The sequence below is a fragment of the Talaromyces proteolyticus genome (assembly GCF_021365285.1).
Source record: "Talaromyces proteolyticus strain PMI_201 chromosome Unknown BGW36scaffold_7, whole genome shotgun sequence".
NCBI lineage: Eukaryota > Fungi > Ascomycota > Eurotiomycetes > Eurotiales > Trichocomaceae > Talaromyces > Talaromyces proteolyticus.
The window spans coordinates 1,342,501-1,357,885 of NW_025764283.1; the positions used below are offsets into that span (position 1 = coordinate 1,342,501).

General features: G+C 55.8%; 6 protein-coding genes across 6 annotated transcripts in view; 2 read left to right on the plus strand and 4 right to left on the minus strand.

The window, feature by feature from the left end:
• Positions 1–209, minus strand: part of BGW36DRAFT_428384 (uncharacterized protein) — a gene marked incomplete at both ends in the record, with an annotated part of 1,487 nt that extends 1,278 nt beyond the window's left edge. The window contains one exon of the mRNA XM_046220543.1: positions 1–209. This exon is cut by the window's left edge and continues 54 nt beyond it. Coding sequence (XP_046071305.1) covers positions 1–209 — 209 coding nt within the window.
• A 42-nt stretch (positions 210–251) lies between these two features.
• BGW36DRAFT_380821 (uncharacterized protein) lies at positions 252–673 on the minus strand. The gene has a single exon (XM_046216366.1). It carries the CDS (start codon positions 612–614, stop codon positions 348–350), a length of 267 nt encoding a protein of 88 aa, XP_046071306.1. The 5' UTR covers positions 615–673; the 3' UTR covers positions 252–347.
• Positions 674–1,179: 506 nt separating this feature from the next.
• Positions 1,180–1,533, plus strand: BGW36DRAFT_360215 (uncharacterized protein; the record flags this gene model as incomplete). The annotated part of the gene is made up of 1 exon (XM_046214152.1): positions 1,180–1,533. The coding sequence occupies one exon, from the start codon at positions 1,180–1,182 to the stop codon at positions 1,531–1,533; it is 354 nt and encodes a 117-aa protein (XP_046071307.1).
• Positions 1,534–5,997: 4,464 nt separating this feature from the next.
• BGW36DRAFT_462253 (uncharacterized protein) lies at positions 5,998–8,404 on the minus strand (the record flags this gene model as incomplete). The annotated part of the gene is made up of 4 exons (XM_046222160.1): positions 8,392–8,404; positions 7,202–8,331; positions 6,891–7,167; positions 5,998–6,832 (listed from the first exon to the last, which is right to left on the minus strand). Exons 2-4 carry the CDS (start codon positions 8,067–8,069, stop codon positions 5,998–6,000), a joined length of 1,980 nt encoding a protein of 659 aa, XP_046071308.1. The 5' UTR covers positions 8,070–8,331; positions 8,392–8,404.
• A 4,345-nt stretch (positions 8,405–12,749) lies between these two features.
• On the minus strand, positions 12,750–13,526 carry BGW36DRAFT_296747 (uncharacterized protein; the record flags this gene model as incomplete). The annotated part of the gene is made up of 1 exon (XM_046211304.1): positions 12,750–13,526. The coding sequence occupies one exon, from the start codon at positions 13,524–13,526 to the stop codon at positions 12,750–12,752; it is 777 nt and encodes a 258-aa protein (XP_046071309.1).
• An 863-nt stretch (positions 13,527–14,389) lies between these two features.
• Positions 14,390–14,971, plus strand: BGW36DRAFT_428389 (uncharacterized protein; the record flags this gene model as incomplete). Its single annotated transcript, XM_046220544.1, has 1 exon — positions 14,390–14,971. The coding sequence occupies one exon, from the start codon at positions 14,390–14,392 to the stop codon at positions 14,969–14,971; it is 582 nt and encodes a 193-aa protein (XP_046071310.1).
• Between the last annotated feature and the right edge of the window lie 414 nt (positions 14,972–15,385).

Consider the following 15,385-nt stretch of genomic DNA (forward strand, 5'->3'; position numbering starts at 1 on the left):
TGGGCAGCGAATTGTTGTACCTGTTTGACGAAGCCGATAACGAATTCGTCTTGAAGCCGCTTGTCGCTATGCTCAATATAATTGAGCGTCGCTTTGGCAGCATTGGCCAGCTCCTCCATGTTCGCGAGTTGTTTACGTGTACGCTGCAGCACACGCGACGCGCTCGACTTTGCAGTCTCGGGAGGCGTTATTCCCTCACCCCGAGCCATCGCTTCGCTCAAATCGCACAAATTTGGGCTCAATCGATAGCGGTCAGAGTTAATTTATATTGAACTAATTCTTAGCCGAATCCGGCCGTGTTTGGGCGTAGAATTTCAAGAATTCGATTCCGCGAGAAAGAGTTGGTCTTATAAATCAATATCACCAGCAGAAATTTTCGATTGGCGAGCTCCTGAGGGTGAAGGCGTGCAGAGTGCCTCCAGTAAGCGGTTAGTATTGGACTTGGTGTTGAGAACCTCACGGGAGGTCTGGGACACTTCCTTTTGAGTCTTTTCCATGTAAGATTCCATTCGTATCAGGCGCTGCGCGAGGGTTTCCGTGGTTGGGGCCTTCTGCACGCGGCGTGAGAAATCGAGAAGCGTGTCAACCAATGCTTCAGAGATCTCCCGGGGCATGTTGCTCTTGGATTTCTCATGATGCTGCTTCAATGCCTCGAGATCTTTGATGATTGAGGCGGTATATGCGCGTATATCGGTGTCTTCCCTAGCCTGCAGGGCAGGCCACGGGTGTAACGGCCGGGTTGGCACCTTGTTTGCCTCAGGCGGTTAAGGCGGCTAGGGCTGGGGCTAGTGGGACACGTGCCACGTGGCACGTGCCCCACACCGGTTATCTATCCGCAACGCGCGCGGCTGTACATAATTCTTTCCTCATACTTAGAATTCTCGTTCAATGATACCATAAATTCCTGTTTATGCCGATCGTAACAGAGCAAGTCCATCAGGACACTGAGATGATCCGGAAGGAAATTTCCACAAACAAACACAGCGCCCAGAGTGACTCTTCCTCCTTTTGGAAGTCTTTTCAAGCCCGAGAGTGGCAGCGAGGCCTGGTGAACGCGGTGGCACCTCTCTCCCAGAGTGCCGGTTCGTCAACCCCGGGCGTTACCCCAAGCGAGCTCGGTCTAGATAGTGAGATAGTGGTCAAGGTCCGCGATGCTACTTACGGACAGAGTTAAAGAAGATGAAGCCGGTTGACATCGTCAAGCGCGCGGAATCAGCCAGGGCTCAAGCAGCGAAGAGTACTCCAAGCCTGGCTCTCGCGGGGCACGCGTTCATCGCCGCACGTCAACTACCCTCAGGAGACATTAGTCTCCGCGCCCAGAACGCTGCCTCCGCCGAGATCTTGCGACAACACGCAGAGGGTTGGGTTGGCGCCTTTGGAGCCAATGCGTGGGTGCGTGTTCCCACATGGGGGGTAGTCGTCGATGGAGTTCCGGCTCGCTCCATGGATCTTGACAAGGGGAACGAAGACCTCAAGCTGCGGATAGCGGCCCAGAACCACAACATCTGGGGGAGAGGGGTCAAGATCGTATAGTAGTAGTAGTAGTAGATTTCATTGACCTGATGTAGCTGGCTTCCATACTATCGCCGCTATGCAGGGTTGTGCCCTAACCTGTAGGGAGAGCAAGCATGGCGCAGCCACGCAGTGGCGCGGCCCAGAGGGGTACGCCACGGGAAGGTAAAATAAGCTAACTAGTGCAAACAATACAAACAAATAGAACACGCAAAAATCCGAATAACGCAAAGTATGAACAACGCAGATAGTCAATAACGCTCACAACGTTCACCTTTATCACACCCGATTAGCGCGCCGCGCCGCCCAGTTCGTGCGATACCGACTGAATATCCCACTCCGGCTCGGCCTGCCCAGCTCAGGCCTACGCTCGCGCACCCCTCCGAACCGTCCCCTACTAGGCCTTGCTTCGCATCGCTCCCGCCTCAGGCAGGATGTTGGTGTTATTGCTGGTCCTTACTGGCCATGGGCTGACCTGGTGCGCCAGTGCCTGTGCGTTCTACGCTCCGTGTAAGCCACGTTAGTGTCCTTGATCGGGGGCCTCAGCTATCGCTTTGGCTTCGTCGGGTTGCACGCCGAGTGCTTCGGGGTCAACCGCCCTGAATTGGTCCAGCACGCCTGTATCGATTATAAATTGCGCGACAGCAATCGCTGCCTCTTTTTCGCCAATTATTTCGCTAAATTCGCCGACTGAACGGCCGCCTCGGATCCGGCGCCACATTGCCATGCGTTCGCGCGTGTATTGGGGACAAAGCATGATGATATGTCTTGGGGACTGGCCGCCAAGGCCGCATGGGCATAAGGGTGAGTCTCGGCGCTTGATCCGCCATAAATAGTGGTTCAAGCCGACTCGCCCCGTGCGTAGTTGGATCAATATTGACGCGGTTGCCTTACGCAGACCGCCCCAGTATCTCAGTGTTTTCTTGGTCGGGGCGTCGAGTAGCTTGCGTGTCGGAGCCCCTGCTTTGCTTCTCTCCCACTCTCGCCTCCACGCATCCTTTGTCGATTGCCGAATTCGGCGCTTGGCAGCTGATGCCAGCCAGTATCGCTTTGATATGGGATCAGTATTAGTGTTAGTGTGAGTAGATTGAATAGGTTGTCTGGCGGCCTCCTGCGCAGCGCGTTTGGCCGCTCGGTCTGCTGCTTCGTTGCCTTGGATGCCTTCATGCCCGGGGATCCATTGGAGCGTGATTGGGATGTCTTCATATGCGCATTCATTGAGCAGGTCTTGGCAGCTTTGTACAAAGACTTGTCCTGAGACCATGCCCGGGCTGGTGAGTGTTTTGAGACCAGCTTGGCTATCTGAAAAGATTACCACTCCTTTCTTGACGCGTGCTTCCCAATCGGGCATCTCATTGTAATATAAAGCTGTTCGCAGGCCGAATTCAATGCCGCGTACTTCAGCGGTATACACGGTCGAAGTACCTTCGGTGCCGAGGCATGCTGAATATTGCTTCTTGACCTGGGGGCATACCATTGCCGATCCAATTTGGCCCTTGTAGCCGCTGCCATCTGAGTAAATCAATAGGAGGGAGTCTTGCGTGCGTTGAATGGCATTGTGCGCGTCAATTGCTTTCTGCCGGTCTTCTTCGATGATCACACTAGGGGGTGCTTGCCATGGCGCCCGGATGAATGCCTGTCGGCTCTCCCACTGTCCTGCCACGGAGTCCGGGGGAGCCAATAAGCATCCACCCTTCTTCCAGGCATGCACCTCCATGGGGGTATAGCCTCCCAGCTTGATCTCACTCTCAGGACGTTGTCGAATTAGGCTTTCCGGCATGGCGTGGGTCGGGCCGGTGCGCAGCCGCAAGGCGGTCTCCTTGGTAAGTTGCTCCATTTGGAGCTTGATAGGAAGTAAATGCAGTTCGACATTCAACGCTTCGGCTGCTGTCGTGCGGAAGGCGCCACTAATCAGGCACGCTGCGCGTTTTTGAATGGAGGCGAAGCCTCGTGTTATTTCGTTGATTTGCTTCTTGGTAAGCGCCCCTGGTTGGAACCAGGCAGCCACTCCATAGAGCATCTGAGGGATCACGATTGCTTGATAGATTCGCCGCATGGCCGATAGGGCTACTCCCCATGTTGATCCCGCGAGACCTCGCAGCGCTTGCAAGCTTGTGCCGGCCTTAGCAAGTGCCTTAGCTCGGTGTTGTTCGAAGGTAAGACTTGGATCTAGCCAGATACCAAGATAACGCTCTGCTTCCTGTGTCGCTTTGATGGTTGTGCCGTCGAGCAGCGCGAGCGGCGTATACTTCGGCTTAGTGAGGCTGCGGGGATTGATGAAGTGAATAAGCTTATATTTCTTGGTGTCAAAGACTGACGCGTGGCGCTTCGCCCAGAGGTCTGCCTTGGCGCAGGCGTGTTGCAGCTTTGTGATATTGGCCTGTTCTGAGGCCCCCACCGTCATAATACTGACGTCGTCGACCCAGCCACTTGTTGTTGTTCCTTCAGCCTCATTGGCGCTATCAGTTAGTAGATCAGAGTTATAGATTAGGTAAAGGATCGGGGATAGGGGGGACCCCTGTGGTATGCCGGTTGATATTGGGATTCGCTCTGACATGCCTTCCGGCATGCGAATGCGTGTGCTTCGGTCGGTCAGGAAAGCCTGGATCCATGGGGCAAAATGTCCCAGTCGCTTCCTGCGCAAATTATGTAGTAGTCGTTCATGATGCGCATTGTCGTACGCGCCTACAACGTCGAGTAGAAGCATCGACACTACCGGTAAACCTTTGCCCCAGGCTCCCCTGATTCGGTCAATGATAGTTTGGATGGCATGGTCAGTTGAGACGCCACGACGCCCCCCCAGATGAGTGGGTGGGAGCAGCGAGTGCGTCTCAATAGCGTAGCTGATTCGTCGCGCGATTATTGATTCGAGAAACTTGCCGAGCGTGTTGAGTAACGCCACCGGGCGGTATGCCTTGGGATGTCGGTAATCCCGATCGCCCCCCTTGCGTAGGACCACTGTTATTGAGCGTTGGAAGTGCGTCGGGTTATAGCCCCTCTCCACGCAGGCGTTATAGATCTCACAGAGCGTGTTGAGGACCTTTGGGAGCGTGATCACCTTCTGCCAAAGGCTGTTCGGGATGTTGTCCTCGCCGGGAGCCTTGTCTGGGGGAGTGGCGCGAATGGCAGCCTCAATCTCGTGCTGCTCGATTCGGGGAAAGCTTATCTGGTTCGGGTAAGTAGATCTGGCGATGTCTGATAAGTCTGCCGGGGGTGTCGCAGGGAAGAACGCTTGTTGGAATAAGGTTGCTTTGTCATCCACTGTTTCTGCCACTTCCCCATTGGGGCCGTGAAGCGTTGGAGTGACTCCTGATTCGTACGTGCCTGAGCGTGAGCGTGCCCACCTGGCCAACTGCCAAAGCCCCCGAGGGCCTTGTTCGGTGGCTTGTTGAACTCGTCGGCGGTGGCCTACGCGCAGGGCTTTATTGACGAGGCGTTTCTTCTTGTTGCGGGCCGCGCAGTAGATCTTCCAGTCGAGTGGATTATGCGTGCGTGTGAATTGACGTCTGAGATATCGGGTAGCCTTGACCGCCTGCTTGCATTCATCGTCGAAGTCGGGATTGGACCAGGCGCTTGGGGTGGCCCAGGGGGTCGATTGGTCAATGGCATGGCGGACTGTTGATATGAACGCTATAGTGGTGAGCTCGATGCGTTGTTTGGAGGCCCCCTGTAAATTGGGAACTTCCAAATGCTTGTTAATGACGTCAAGGAGTGCTTTATTATCAGTGGCCTTCCAATTTCGGCGCGGGGGCGCCTCTTTGGAAGGTGTTTGGATGTCAATTAACGTTCTTATCGGGTAGTGGTCAGAGTCATGCTGGATGTCGTCGGCTCGCTCGCACTGGATCAGTCGGTTGGTAAGGCTGGACGAGATTAGGGTGAGATCGATCGTTGATCTGAGATCGCCGCGTTCCCACGTGACTACGCCTTCCTCGGTGGTCAACTCGATGCTATAACGGTCAGCAATTTCCAGCAATAATTCGCCCTCAGCGTCGATTTTTGCGCCGGCACCTCCCCAAGCAGGGTGATGTGCGTTCATGTCGCCCACGATGATATGCTCTGCTTCCGGGGAGGCTTCGGCGATGCGTTCCAACTCGGTGCCGAGTCTATTGATCGTGCCGCTCCTGGGTTCGTTGTAGATGTTGTGGATGTATAAGCTTTGGAGTAGCCCCCCTCGCTTATATTTGATATGTAGTATTTGATAATCTTTCGTGATAGTTGTGTGGATCCAGCAGCTTGGGTCGATGCGCTTTGTAACGAATAAGGCCACGCGCGCGTGTCCCTCTCCTCCATGCTCCTGCGCCTTGGGATATAGCAGTTGATGCGTTCTCGCTGCCGGCTGGTGGGTGGTTTCATTGAATTCGTTGCGCCAGGGTTCTTGGACCGCGATAACGTCGGCCTCCAGCACCCTCTTGTCTCGTAGAAATGTGGCCATGACCACATTCTTACTTTTATGCGTGTTATATTGGATTAGTTGGAAGTTATTCATTAAAGAAAGCGACGAGGGGCGCTGCTGGGTTTCCTGGTTGGGACTAGGGTGAGATCTTCTTCATAGTTGATGTCGTCTGAGTCCTCGGGCTCTGACAGTTCCGACGATTCCTCATCAGAGGGTGGTTCGGAGGCCGACTGGGTGACTGGTTGCATGGCACGCTGAGGTGTGGTTGGTCCGATTTGAATGGTCTGTGCTTGCGTATTGTTATGGTTAGTAAATTGACCCATTAGTTCTTGATAACCCCCCTCTGAGGCGATGTTGAAGTCTAGCTGGCGGAAGCTAGTGTCGCTCCGCAGCACAATGTCGGTGTCGCCGATATCCATTGAGATCGGAGGGAGAGGGGGGTGAGCAGGAAGTTGCGGCTCTTCGTCGTCTTGGGCCGGGGTCGGCTTCGCACGTAAGGCTGAGGGACCCTCTTCGCTGTTGTCGGACCGCACACGCTTGCCAACTGGCTTGCGCAGCAGCTTTTCGGGTTCGCTCATCATCGGCACTGGCTCCCCGCGGCGCGTGCGCTTTGGGGGGGCTGTTGAAGCGTTGGTTGATTCATTGCTTGGGTGAGTGAGAGTGCTGCCTCGATTTGGGTATTCATGTCCGGCAGGGGCTCTTGGCCCGCTGACGAGGTCGATTTGGGTGGCCTGCCTCGAGGGCGAGTTGCTTTGCGCACTGTCGGTTTGTCGTAGACTACCCCCTTTTTCTCTGCCGCTTGCTGGGCAGGTGTCAGATAGGGGACGGCAGGAATCTGGCGGTCCACACTCCTGCATGTTGCTGGCGCGGTTGGAGGTACTGCCTCCGTTAGTATCGGCACAGCTGTTGATGTAGCTGTTGTCGCTGCTGGCTGTAGATTAGAGTTGGAAATGGGCTTATTTTGAGGGCGGAGATGCTCCGGCACCCGATGGAAGCGTTCGCAATTGAATAATGCCGCTTTGGCGCGCTCGATTGCATCTTTTTTGACCTGGCAGAGGCCACTGATGGTTTTATGGCTGCCACTACAGTTGGCGCATTTGATAGTAACATTTCCTTGGCCTCGCTTGGCTGCACATTCCCAGGTCGGATGCGCGCCTGCGCAGACGCCGCACGTAAATGCTTCGAAGGGACACTGAGCGTGGGAATGCCCAAATCTTTGGCATTTAAGGCACTGTCTACACCGCCCCTCTCGACAATAGGGTCTATTGGTGTGAAGACCGGCCTCCCAGATCGTACCCTTAGAGATTGCCTCGTTCGCCACGAGAGGGCTTGTGAATTCGATAACGAGCGACCCTTCGCGACGCTTCGGCTTGACCAACCATCCCACATATGCAATCTTGGCCTCTGTCCCCCAGGTGTGCTGGTTCTGCGCAATTAAGCGCGTTTTGGTGTCCTCAATTCGTCCTGGGTCAAGATCCATGGAGTGCACCGGAACTCCGTCGACAACTACCCCCCATGTCGGCACGCGCACCCACGCGCTCGGTCCAAAAGCCTTGACCCAACCCTGAGCATGTTGTCTCAGTATCTCAGCTGCCGCGGCGTTGTGAGCCCGAAGGCTGATATCACCCGACGGCAACTGTCGTGCGGCAATGAACGCGTGGCCCGCGAGCGCCAGGCTTGGAGTCGCCTTCGCTGCTTCGGCCCTGGCGCGTTCCACTCGTCTAACAATGTCCACTGGCTTGGCCTTTTTTAATTCCTTCCGTAAAGCAGCGTCGCGGATCTTGACCACGACCTCGCTATCCAGGCCCAGCTCAGTTGGGGTGACCCCCGGGGTCGATGAACCAGCACTCTGAGAGAGAGGGACCGTCGCGTTTTTGAGCCCCAGCTGCCACTCTCGGGCACGAATGGTCTTCCACAAAGAGGCTGAATCTTGAGATAAGCCGGTAGTTGCGCTTGACTTGTTGGTGAGTTCTTTACGGATCGACGCAGTGTCTTCCTGGACCGCTTCCAGCAGCCTCTGGAAGCTTGCGAGAGCCGCACCATCGCCCCCAGCAGGGGCAGAGCGCGCGAAGTCGCGTACGTGTTCGATAAAGTTGAGAATAAACTCATCCTTGAGTGGTTTATTACATGCTTGAATGTAGTTAAGAGTTGCTTTGGGCCGCATTGCCCAGTTCCTCCATATTGGCGATTTGTTTGCGTGGCCGCTCTGGCCCACGCGTCGGGAACGACTTTTCAGTCGCGGATGGCGTTACACCACCCCCCTGTGCCATTGTATTGCTCAAATCGCACAAATTTGGGCTTAAATGATAGCTAGAGGAGTTAATTACTTTTGATCTAATTCTTGGCCGTGTCCGGTCTGCTTTGGGCGAGGAATTTCAAAAATTCGTTCCGCGAAGAAAAAGATGTTTTTGGTCAAGATCGTATATCTAGGCTGGTTAGTGAAACCAAGACGGTAGTAGTAGTAGTAGTAGTAGTAGTATTCATACGCGCATCTAAGCCTAATGTGGCTGGCGGCGAGGCTAATGGACAGTGGGCCTCTCTGCCAATAAAAAAGGAAAGAGAGTGCAGGGCTGTCGGCCCTAGGCCTTGACTACGGGGCGCCTAAGGCACCCCTAACGCAGCCTTAGCCGAAAACTCTGCACGCGTTCCCGCGTCGCCAAACAATAACAAATCAACAGAACGCTCAAACGCTAACAAATGAGATGTGTCACAGACCTATATGCTCAAGGGAGTGGTGGAACGCTGAAAAGCTATGGAGACTAATGAAATATTGTACAACGAGCGCACGCGGCGCGGGGAGAAGGGGGGAAAGGAGTCAAATAAGGGGGGGCCCGGGGGCATCAATCGTGTGGTTCGGGTGGCCTGTGTGTCCGAAGGCATTCAAGCAGGGGGGAACTATTTGTATGACAGTCGCGCTCATAGCGGACGTGATACTGGGGGGACGACATGCCTGAATTGGGTTAGGAGACCCGTTCGCAGCATGAAGTCGATACTCTTTTTGACCCAAGCGGGCTGGCTAAGCAGTCGCTTGTAGTCGGTTTCACGTGCTTCGCTCCAAAGTGTCTGTGTACGCAGTCGGGTGAATAGGGGGCATTTGGTGAGAACATGGTTGGCATCTTGCCGGCCGAAGCCGCAGTCGCACATGGGTGAGTCGGCGATCTTGACGTCTGCTAAGAAAGTGCGCAGGGCCGATTTGCCTGACTGTAGTTGGATTAAGGCTGAGCTCCATGCCTTATGAAGCCCCGCATGCAGCAATAGAAGCGCTTTCGTCGGCGCAGTGAATATCTGATAAAGATCCCGACCGTGCTCGGCGATCTCCCACTCTTGCTTCCACCGTTCGGCGAAACCCGCGCGCAGGCGTTGACGGCAGACCGTCACTAAGATTATATTCTGATGCTGAAGCATTGGATCAAAGGTCATACGTGCGGCATGTGGCGTTGCCTGGCTGGGTGCATTGATCCGGGCACGTCTCTCCTCAACGCGAGTGCGGCGAATTGCTTCCATTGCGGCGAGCTTTGCCAGTCGGTCAGCTTCCTCGTTGCCAGGCACGCCCTCGTGGCCTGGCACCCACTGTATCCGTATACGCCAGTGGGCCTTGTGTAGACGATCTAATCGATTGACGATTCGCTGCACGATATGCTGGCCTGACGAGCGCTTAGGGGCTCCACAGGCGGTTATGGCGGCCTGGTTATCGGTGTAGATCGTGGCCTCTCGGGGCCCTGCGTAGTCTGATTGCTTTGAAAGAAGTGTTAGCGCCTCGTGAATGCCTTCCAATTCCCCTGCGTAAACGGTGTGTGTGTCGGCGGAGCCCACAGGCGTGCTGACGCTCCCCAGTGTAGAGTGCGCTGCAGCCCCAATTCCATTGTCAAATCCACTGCTATCGGTAAATATTTGTATCGGGGGGGTCTGTTTTCTCAATTCAGCGAGTGCCGCCTCACGGTCCTTACTGATCAATGTCTCTGGCGGCTGCCACCAGGGGGATGTCGTGAACGGCTGGATCAGCTCTATTCGTTGGCACACCCCCCGTCCCAGTTTGGCGTCAACAGCTGCTTCCAAGCGGTGTAGGGGGGACGTGTATGCGTTGTTCCGGTGCGCATCGCCTCGGATTTGGTGCAGCTTTGGGCGGATCGGCGAAGTCATGATGCGCAGGCAGGCCTCTTCGGCAAGCCGTGCGAGGGTGATCTCGGGCGGGGGGACGTTCAGGCAGACCTCAAGGGCCTGCCGGCTTGTGCGGCGGAACGCCCCGGAGATGCGCTGCAGCGCCTGGTATTGAATCGATCGAGCGGCCTTCTCGGCAGCGTGTTTGGCGGCGTGGAAGCCATAGCCCCCGCGTACGTACCATGTCGAGCATGCGTACATGATCTGAGGCAGCAGCACGGCTGTGTAGATCTTCCGTAAATGGAGTAGTGGAGTCCCCCAGGTGGATCCTGCGATTGAGGCTATTCCAGCGACGAGGCCTGCGGCTCGCTTCCTCATTTGACGCACCTGTGCCATACCAGTGAGATTGGAGTCAAGTTGCACCCCGAGATATTTGATGGCGCCAGTTGGCACGATCTCGACGCCTCGTAGGACGAGGGGGGTGTCGAGGGGGGTGTCCGGCTTGGGCACGCTACGGTGCCGCCGCCAGAAGTGCGTCAACTGGTATTTGGCCGGTGCGAATTTGGAGGCATGTGTTCGCTCCCAGCGCTCTGCGACCTGGTGCGCGTGGGAGAGTGTGCGGCAGTTGTCAGCGGCCGAGTCCCCGTATGCCATGATTAGGACGTCGTCAATGTAGCCCATGGCGAGGGTGCCAGGGCACTGGCTTTGGATATCGTCAATAAGGTCGGCGTTAAAGAATAGGAATAGGATTGGTGACAGGGGGGACCCCTGTGGGATGCCAGTGTTAACCGGAAATTCGCCCATGTCGCCCTCGAGAAGGATGATTGATGTGCGGCGTTCGCTCAGAAAGCTTTCAATCCAGCGTACCAGGGCCTCCGGCACCCGCCGCTTGCGTAGATCATGAAGAAGTCGCTTATGATTGACGTTGTCGAAAGCCCCTGAGACGTCTAGGGCTAGCCCAGACGCTACCAGAGCCCCCTCGCGCCACTCCGCATGGGTGCGTTCGAGTAGGAGGTGCAGGGCATGCTCACACGAGCGGCCTCGGCGTCCTCCCATATGGTTCCTTGGTAGCAAATCATAATATTCTACAAGATAGCTCAGCCGTGTGGCGAGAACGGCCTCAAGGGCCTTCCCAATCGTGCTCAATAGCGCGATTGGCCGGTAAGCTTTGGGGTCGGTGTAATCTGGCTTGCCTGGTTTACGGATCACTACCGTGTTGGACTGCCTAAAGTGGGCTGGACAATAATGGCAGATGATACACGCATTAAACAGGTTAGTGAGGTAGTCATCGATGATTGGAAGGAGCTTCTGGAGCACAAGATTAGGGATGCCATCCGGCCCCGGGGCCTTCTTCGGTCTCACGTGACTAATCGCGGCGTGCACTTCATGGATTGTGATTGGTGGCATCTCTAGCTGCTTTGAATAACGGTATTGATGCCCTATATCAGATAAGTCAGCTTCGGGGGGGTTAGGGTGCAGCACCGCACGGAGCAGGGCCGCCTTGTCTTGGGGGGCGCTGTATTGACGGCCTTCATAGTATAGCGTTGGGGTGAACGTTGCACGAGGGGACCCGCGCATGCGCACCCATCTGGCCACCTTCCAGAAGCCCTCAATGGACTGCGTGGCTTCCTCAATGCGGCTTCGGTGTAGTTCACGTGCGAGGCGTGACGATTCCTGTTTCATATGTTGCTTGGCCGTCTTATATGACTCCCATGCACGCTCTGTGTTGGCTTGCTTTGCAAAGCGTCTGCGTCGGGTCACTTCCTGTTTGAGTGCGGCCATCTCGGGGGTATAGCCAGGCCGGGAGTATAGTGAGATCTGCTTCCATGGCGTAGCCTGTTCGGCTGCGTCAGTGATGGCTTTAATTAAGGTTGAAATAGCGCTGTCGATCGCTTCCTTATCAGGTAAGTCCTGCGGGCGCCAGCTGCGGCTCTCTATCAGCTTGATGAAAAACTCCCAGTCTGTGGCATCCCACTGTCTGCGGCGGGCCGGGGCGGCTCGGGCAGGCGAGAGGTCAAACTCGGTGTGGATTGGCACATGATCTGCACCGTACCACCACTCCCGGCGGTCCTGACAACCAATGAGGCGATCTGCCAGGGCGTGCGAGGCCCAGACGAGGTCAATGGTGGTCTTGGCGTCGGCTCTCTCGTACGTCACAGTGCCTCGAGGCAGCAGTTGCTGCAGGCCGTGCGCGTCCGCGATGTCGATGAGTTTGGTGGCGTCGTCGTCGATAGCTTCGTAGTCGGGGGCCGCCCAGAGCGGGTGGTGCAGATTGAAGTCGCCTAGGGCGACGTGCAGGCCAGGGCGCGTTGATATCGCGGCTGCGAGGGCCTCAAGGTTTGACTCGCCAGTCGCTCCGGCGCCTGGGTTATAAATATTGTGCACATTCACCACGCCCAAGTTGGTATGGAGCGTCAATGTTGTGAGATCTCTGTTATGGTGGTGCACCTCCCACTTCGTGGCGTCGAGGCGCTTATTGATGTAGAGGCACACCCGGGGACGGTCATCGTAGTTGGCTTTTGGTGTAGGGCGCAGTGCCACGTGAAAGCGGCCCTGCAGGGCGAGTGAATAGGTGGTCAATGGGTCTGTAAGTTTGTTGATATAAGGTTCTTGGATCGCCAAGATGTCGTACTCCTGAAGCTCCTCCTCCCCGAACAGGTGCATCTGCACCTCGTCACGTGATTTCCAGCAATTCGCCTGTAAAATATATAACCGATTTGGGTCTTTATACATTAAGATAGGTTGATTAGGCCCACGAACTGTCTTCGAGGTTAGTGGTCATTGCTTCGTCAGTGGGGCCATAGTCGGGGTCTCTGCGGGTGAGGCTCAATTCGTCGTCGGACGACTCGTCAGCGGCAGGGCGTGCGCTTTGGCGGCGTCGCACCTTCTTGACTGCGTCGACATTGGCCGACTCCAGCGAGGGGGGGGTCCGCGGAGACAGTTGAGGTAGAGGTTCGTGCGTGATCAGTGAGTTCACGTTGGCGTCACTCTGTCTCTCGTCCATGGGATCCTCTCGGTCTCGCATGGCCTTCTTTGAGGACCGGGTTGTTGGCTTCGCCGGGGCTTTAGGGCTGTCAGGTTCTGCGGCACGCTTGCGGGTGGCCGTGCTTTTGCTGCGTGACGGGGCGGACCGAGTCCGCGGGATTGGGGCGCTTCGGGTGGGAGCTCTGGGGCTGCGCTCCATGGCCACTTCGGCCGGGGTAGGGTCAGCAGTCGGATTGACTGCGCCTGGCGAGGCCATGCCTGGTCTCGCGACTGGCGCGTGGAATTGGGGCCCGTGGGCGCGACGCTGGTGCACCTCGTAGAGGCAGGATGCCCGAATTGGGCACTCCCTCGCGAAGGCGTAGTGGCGTTCGTCGTGCTTCTTGGCTGGATCTTTGATATGGGTGTTTTCTTCGACGCAGTTAGTGCACTTGGCATACTGCTTGTCGTGGGGTGTGGAGCAGTCCCCAGTATCATGGTGGCCAGCACAGTAAGCGCAGCAGGCCTGACGTCGGCAGTGTTTGGCGATATGCTTATACATTTGGCAATTGAAGCATTGTTGCAGGTTGACACTCTTATCATAGATCGTACATTGGTGCTGTTTCCCCTTGATAATTAGGCCTCGAGAGATGGCAAAGTTGGCGACACGTTCGTCATCGAAAATGACGACCAATTGTGACTGGGGGGGGCTTTGTTCTTTAAGTTTGCGCTCACCTAGCAACCACCCGGTTGAAACCAAGACGGGAATTCTGTTCGCTGGTCATCGAGTTTACAAGCGCTCTCGTGGCCAACAAGGCAATTCTGAAAGGCATGGTTTGGGAACACTCAAGTCTCACCGCTAGGCCTTACTGCCGAGAAGGCCGGTGCAGGATGTGCATGAAGTGCCAAAGATATGGACACGCCCAAACTCAGTGTCCAGCCAAAGACTTTACATGTGGCATCTGCGCGGAGGGACACCCGACCTGGGAGTGTCGCTCCAAGCAAGGCAAGGATAAGAACGTTACCCCGAAGTGTGCCAATTGCAAAGGGGCCCATAAGGCCGTTAGCGATGCCTGCCCAGTCAGGAAGGAAGCAGTTGGAAAGGCCAAAGCGGCTTTATACAGCTGCGAGCGTCTTCACCGGATTCCAGAACATTGGATCCCAAAAAACGACACTAATAACTTCCCCGCCTTAGGAACAACGCCAGCACCAACACAAATAACCACTCCAAATGCCCCGGCCACCCGCAGGAGTGAGGATCGACAGACGGCACCAGTGCCGCTTGACATCGAACGTCGCCGATAGGACGCCGAGAGACAGGGAGTCGTGTTCGATAAGCCAACGATACGCAAAGCGACCCGACCCCGAGGCCGCCCTAAAGGCTCCAAGTCAATATCATCTACAGGCCAAGAGCCCTTACCGGATATGGAAGGTCCAATCCAGGCAGCGCTCTCGGCAACCCAAAGCACAGTATCAAGCACAGCCCCAGCACCCCCAGAGCGCCAACGCAGAGGAGAGCTGGTAAAGATGTTCAGCGAACCAGAAAAATTACTTCGGAAGCCAGTTAGCAAGCGATCACTGGAAGCAGGCACTCAGCCGGAACCAGTTCAGACCAGGGAGCCCCAGCTTCCTCCACCGCTCCCTGAGATCACTATGGACGAAGGGGGCGACAACATCATATTAAACAGCGAAGCGAGCTTCCGGGAACTACAGCCGGAACAGCCCTCAGAGACAGGCTTTCTTACCCTTCTGAACCAATTCACTAATACCCCAAGGACAGGAGACAATCTGGTGCCAATTGGCCCCCCGCGAAGCTCGCCACAGAGATCACTTATCCAATCAAAGCCGGAACCACCCATGGAAAGCGAAATCGACAGTAACTCAAGCTTATCAAGCCTCTCCGATGCCGACGACGAGGCGGACGATCCGATGGACGTGACATTCGTCCCCCGAGCACGCACTAAGACCCCTCCTAAGCACTTTTCTAAATGGAGGGCTTCCAATTGATTCAATATAACACACACAAAAGCAAGGATGTCGTCATGGCGACATTCCTACGAGACAAAAAGATTCTGGAGGCCGACGTTATAGCGGTTCAAGAGCCCTGGCGCAACGAATTCAATGCCACCACGCACCAACCTGCATCCCGAACGCACCAACTTCACTATCCAAAGGGGCAGGCTCGGGTGGCCCTATTTGTGAACAAGCGCATCGACCCATCGAAATGGATCCATACCATTGTCAATAAGGACTATCAGGTCCTACAGATCCACTATGAGCGCGGGGGGTGCCCCCGAATGCTGGCGATTCACAATATATACAACGAGCCGAGAAGTGGAACCATAGAGGAGATAGCTGTCCAACTAGAACGCCTCCAGGCAGCCCCACCCGGAGCCTCAACGAACGCGCTGGAGACCGAAC

Bases quoted from the DNA above. Each gene is read 5' to 3' on its own strand.
- BGW36DRAFT_380821 (XM_046216366.1), bottom strand. From the start codon at position 614: ATGCCCCGGGAGATCTCTGAAGCATTGGTTGACACGCTTCTCGATTTC.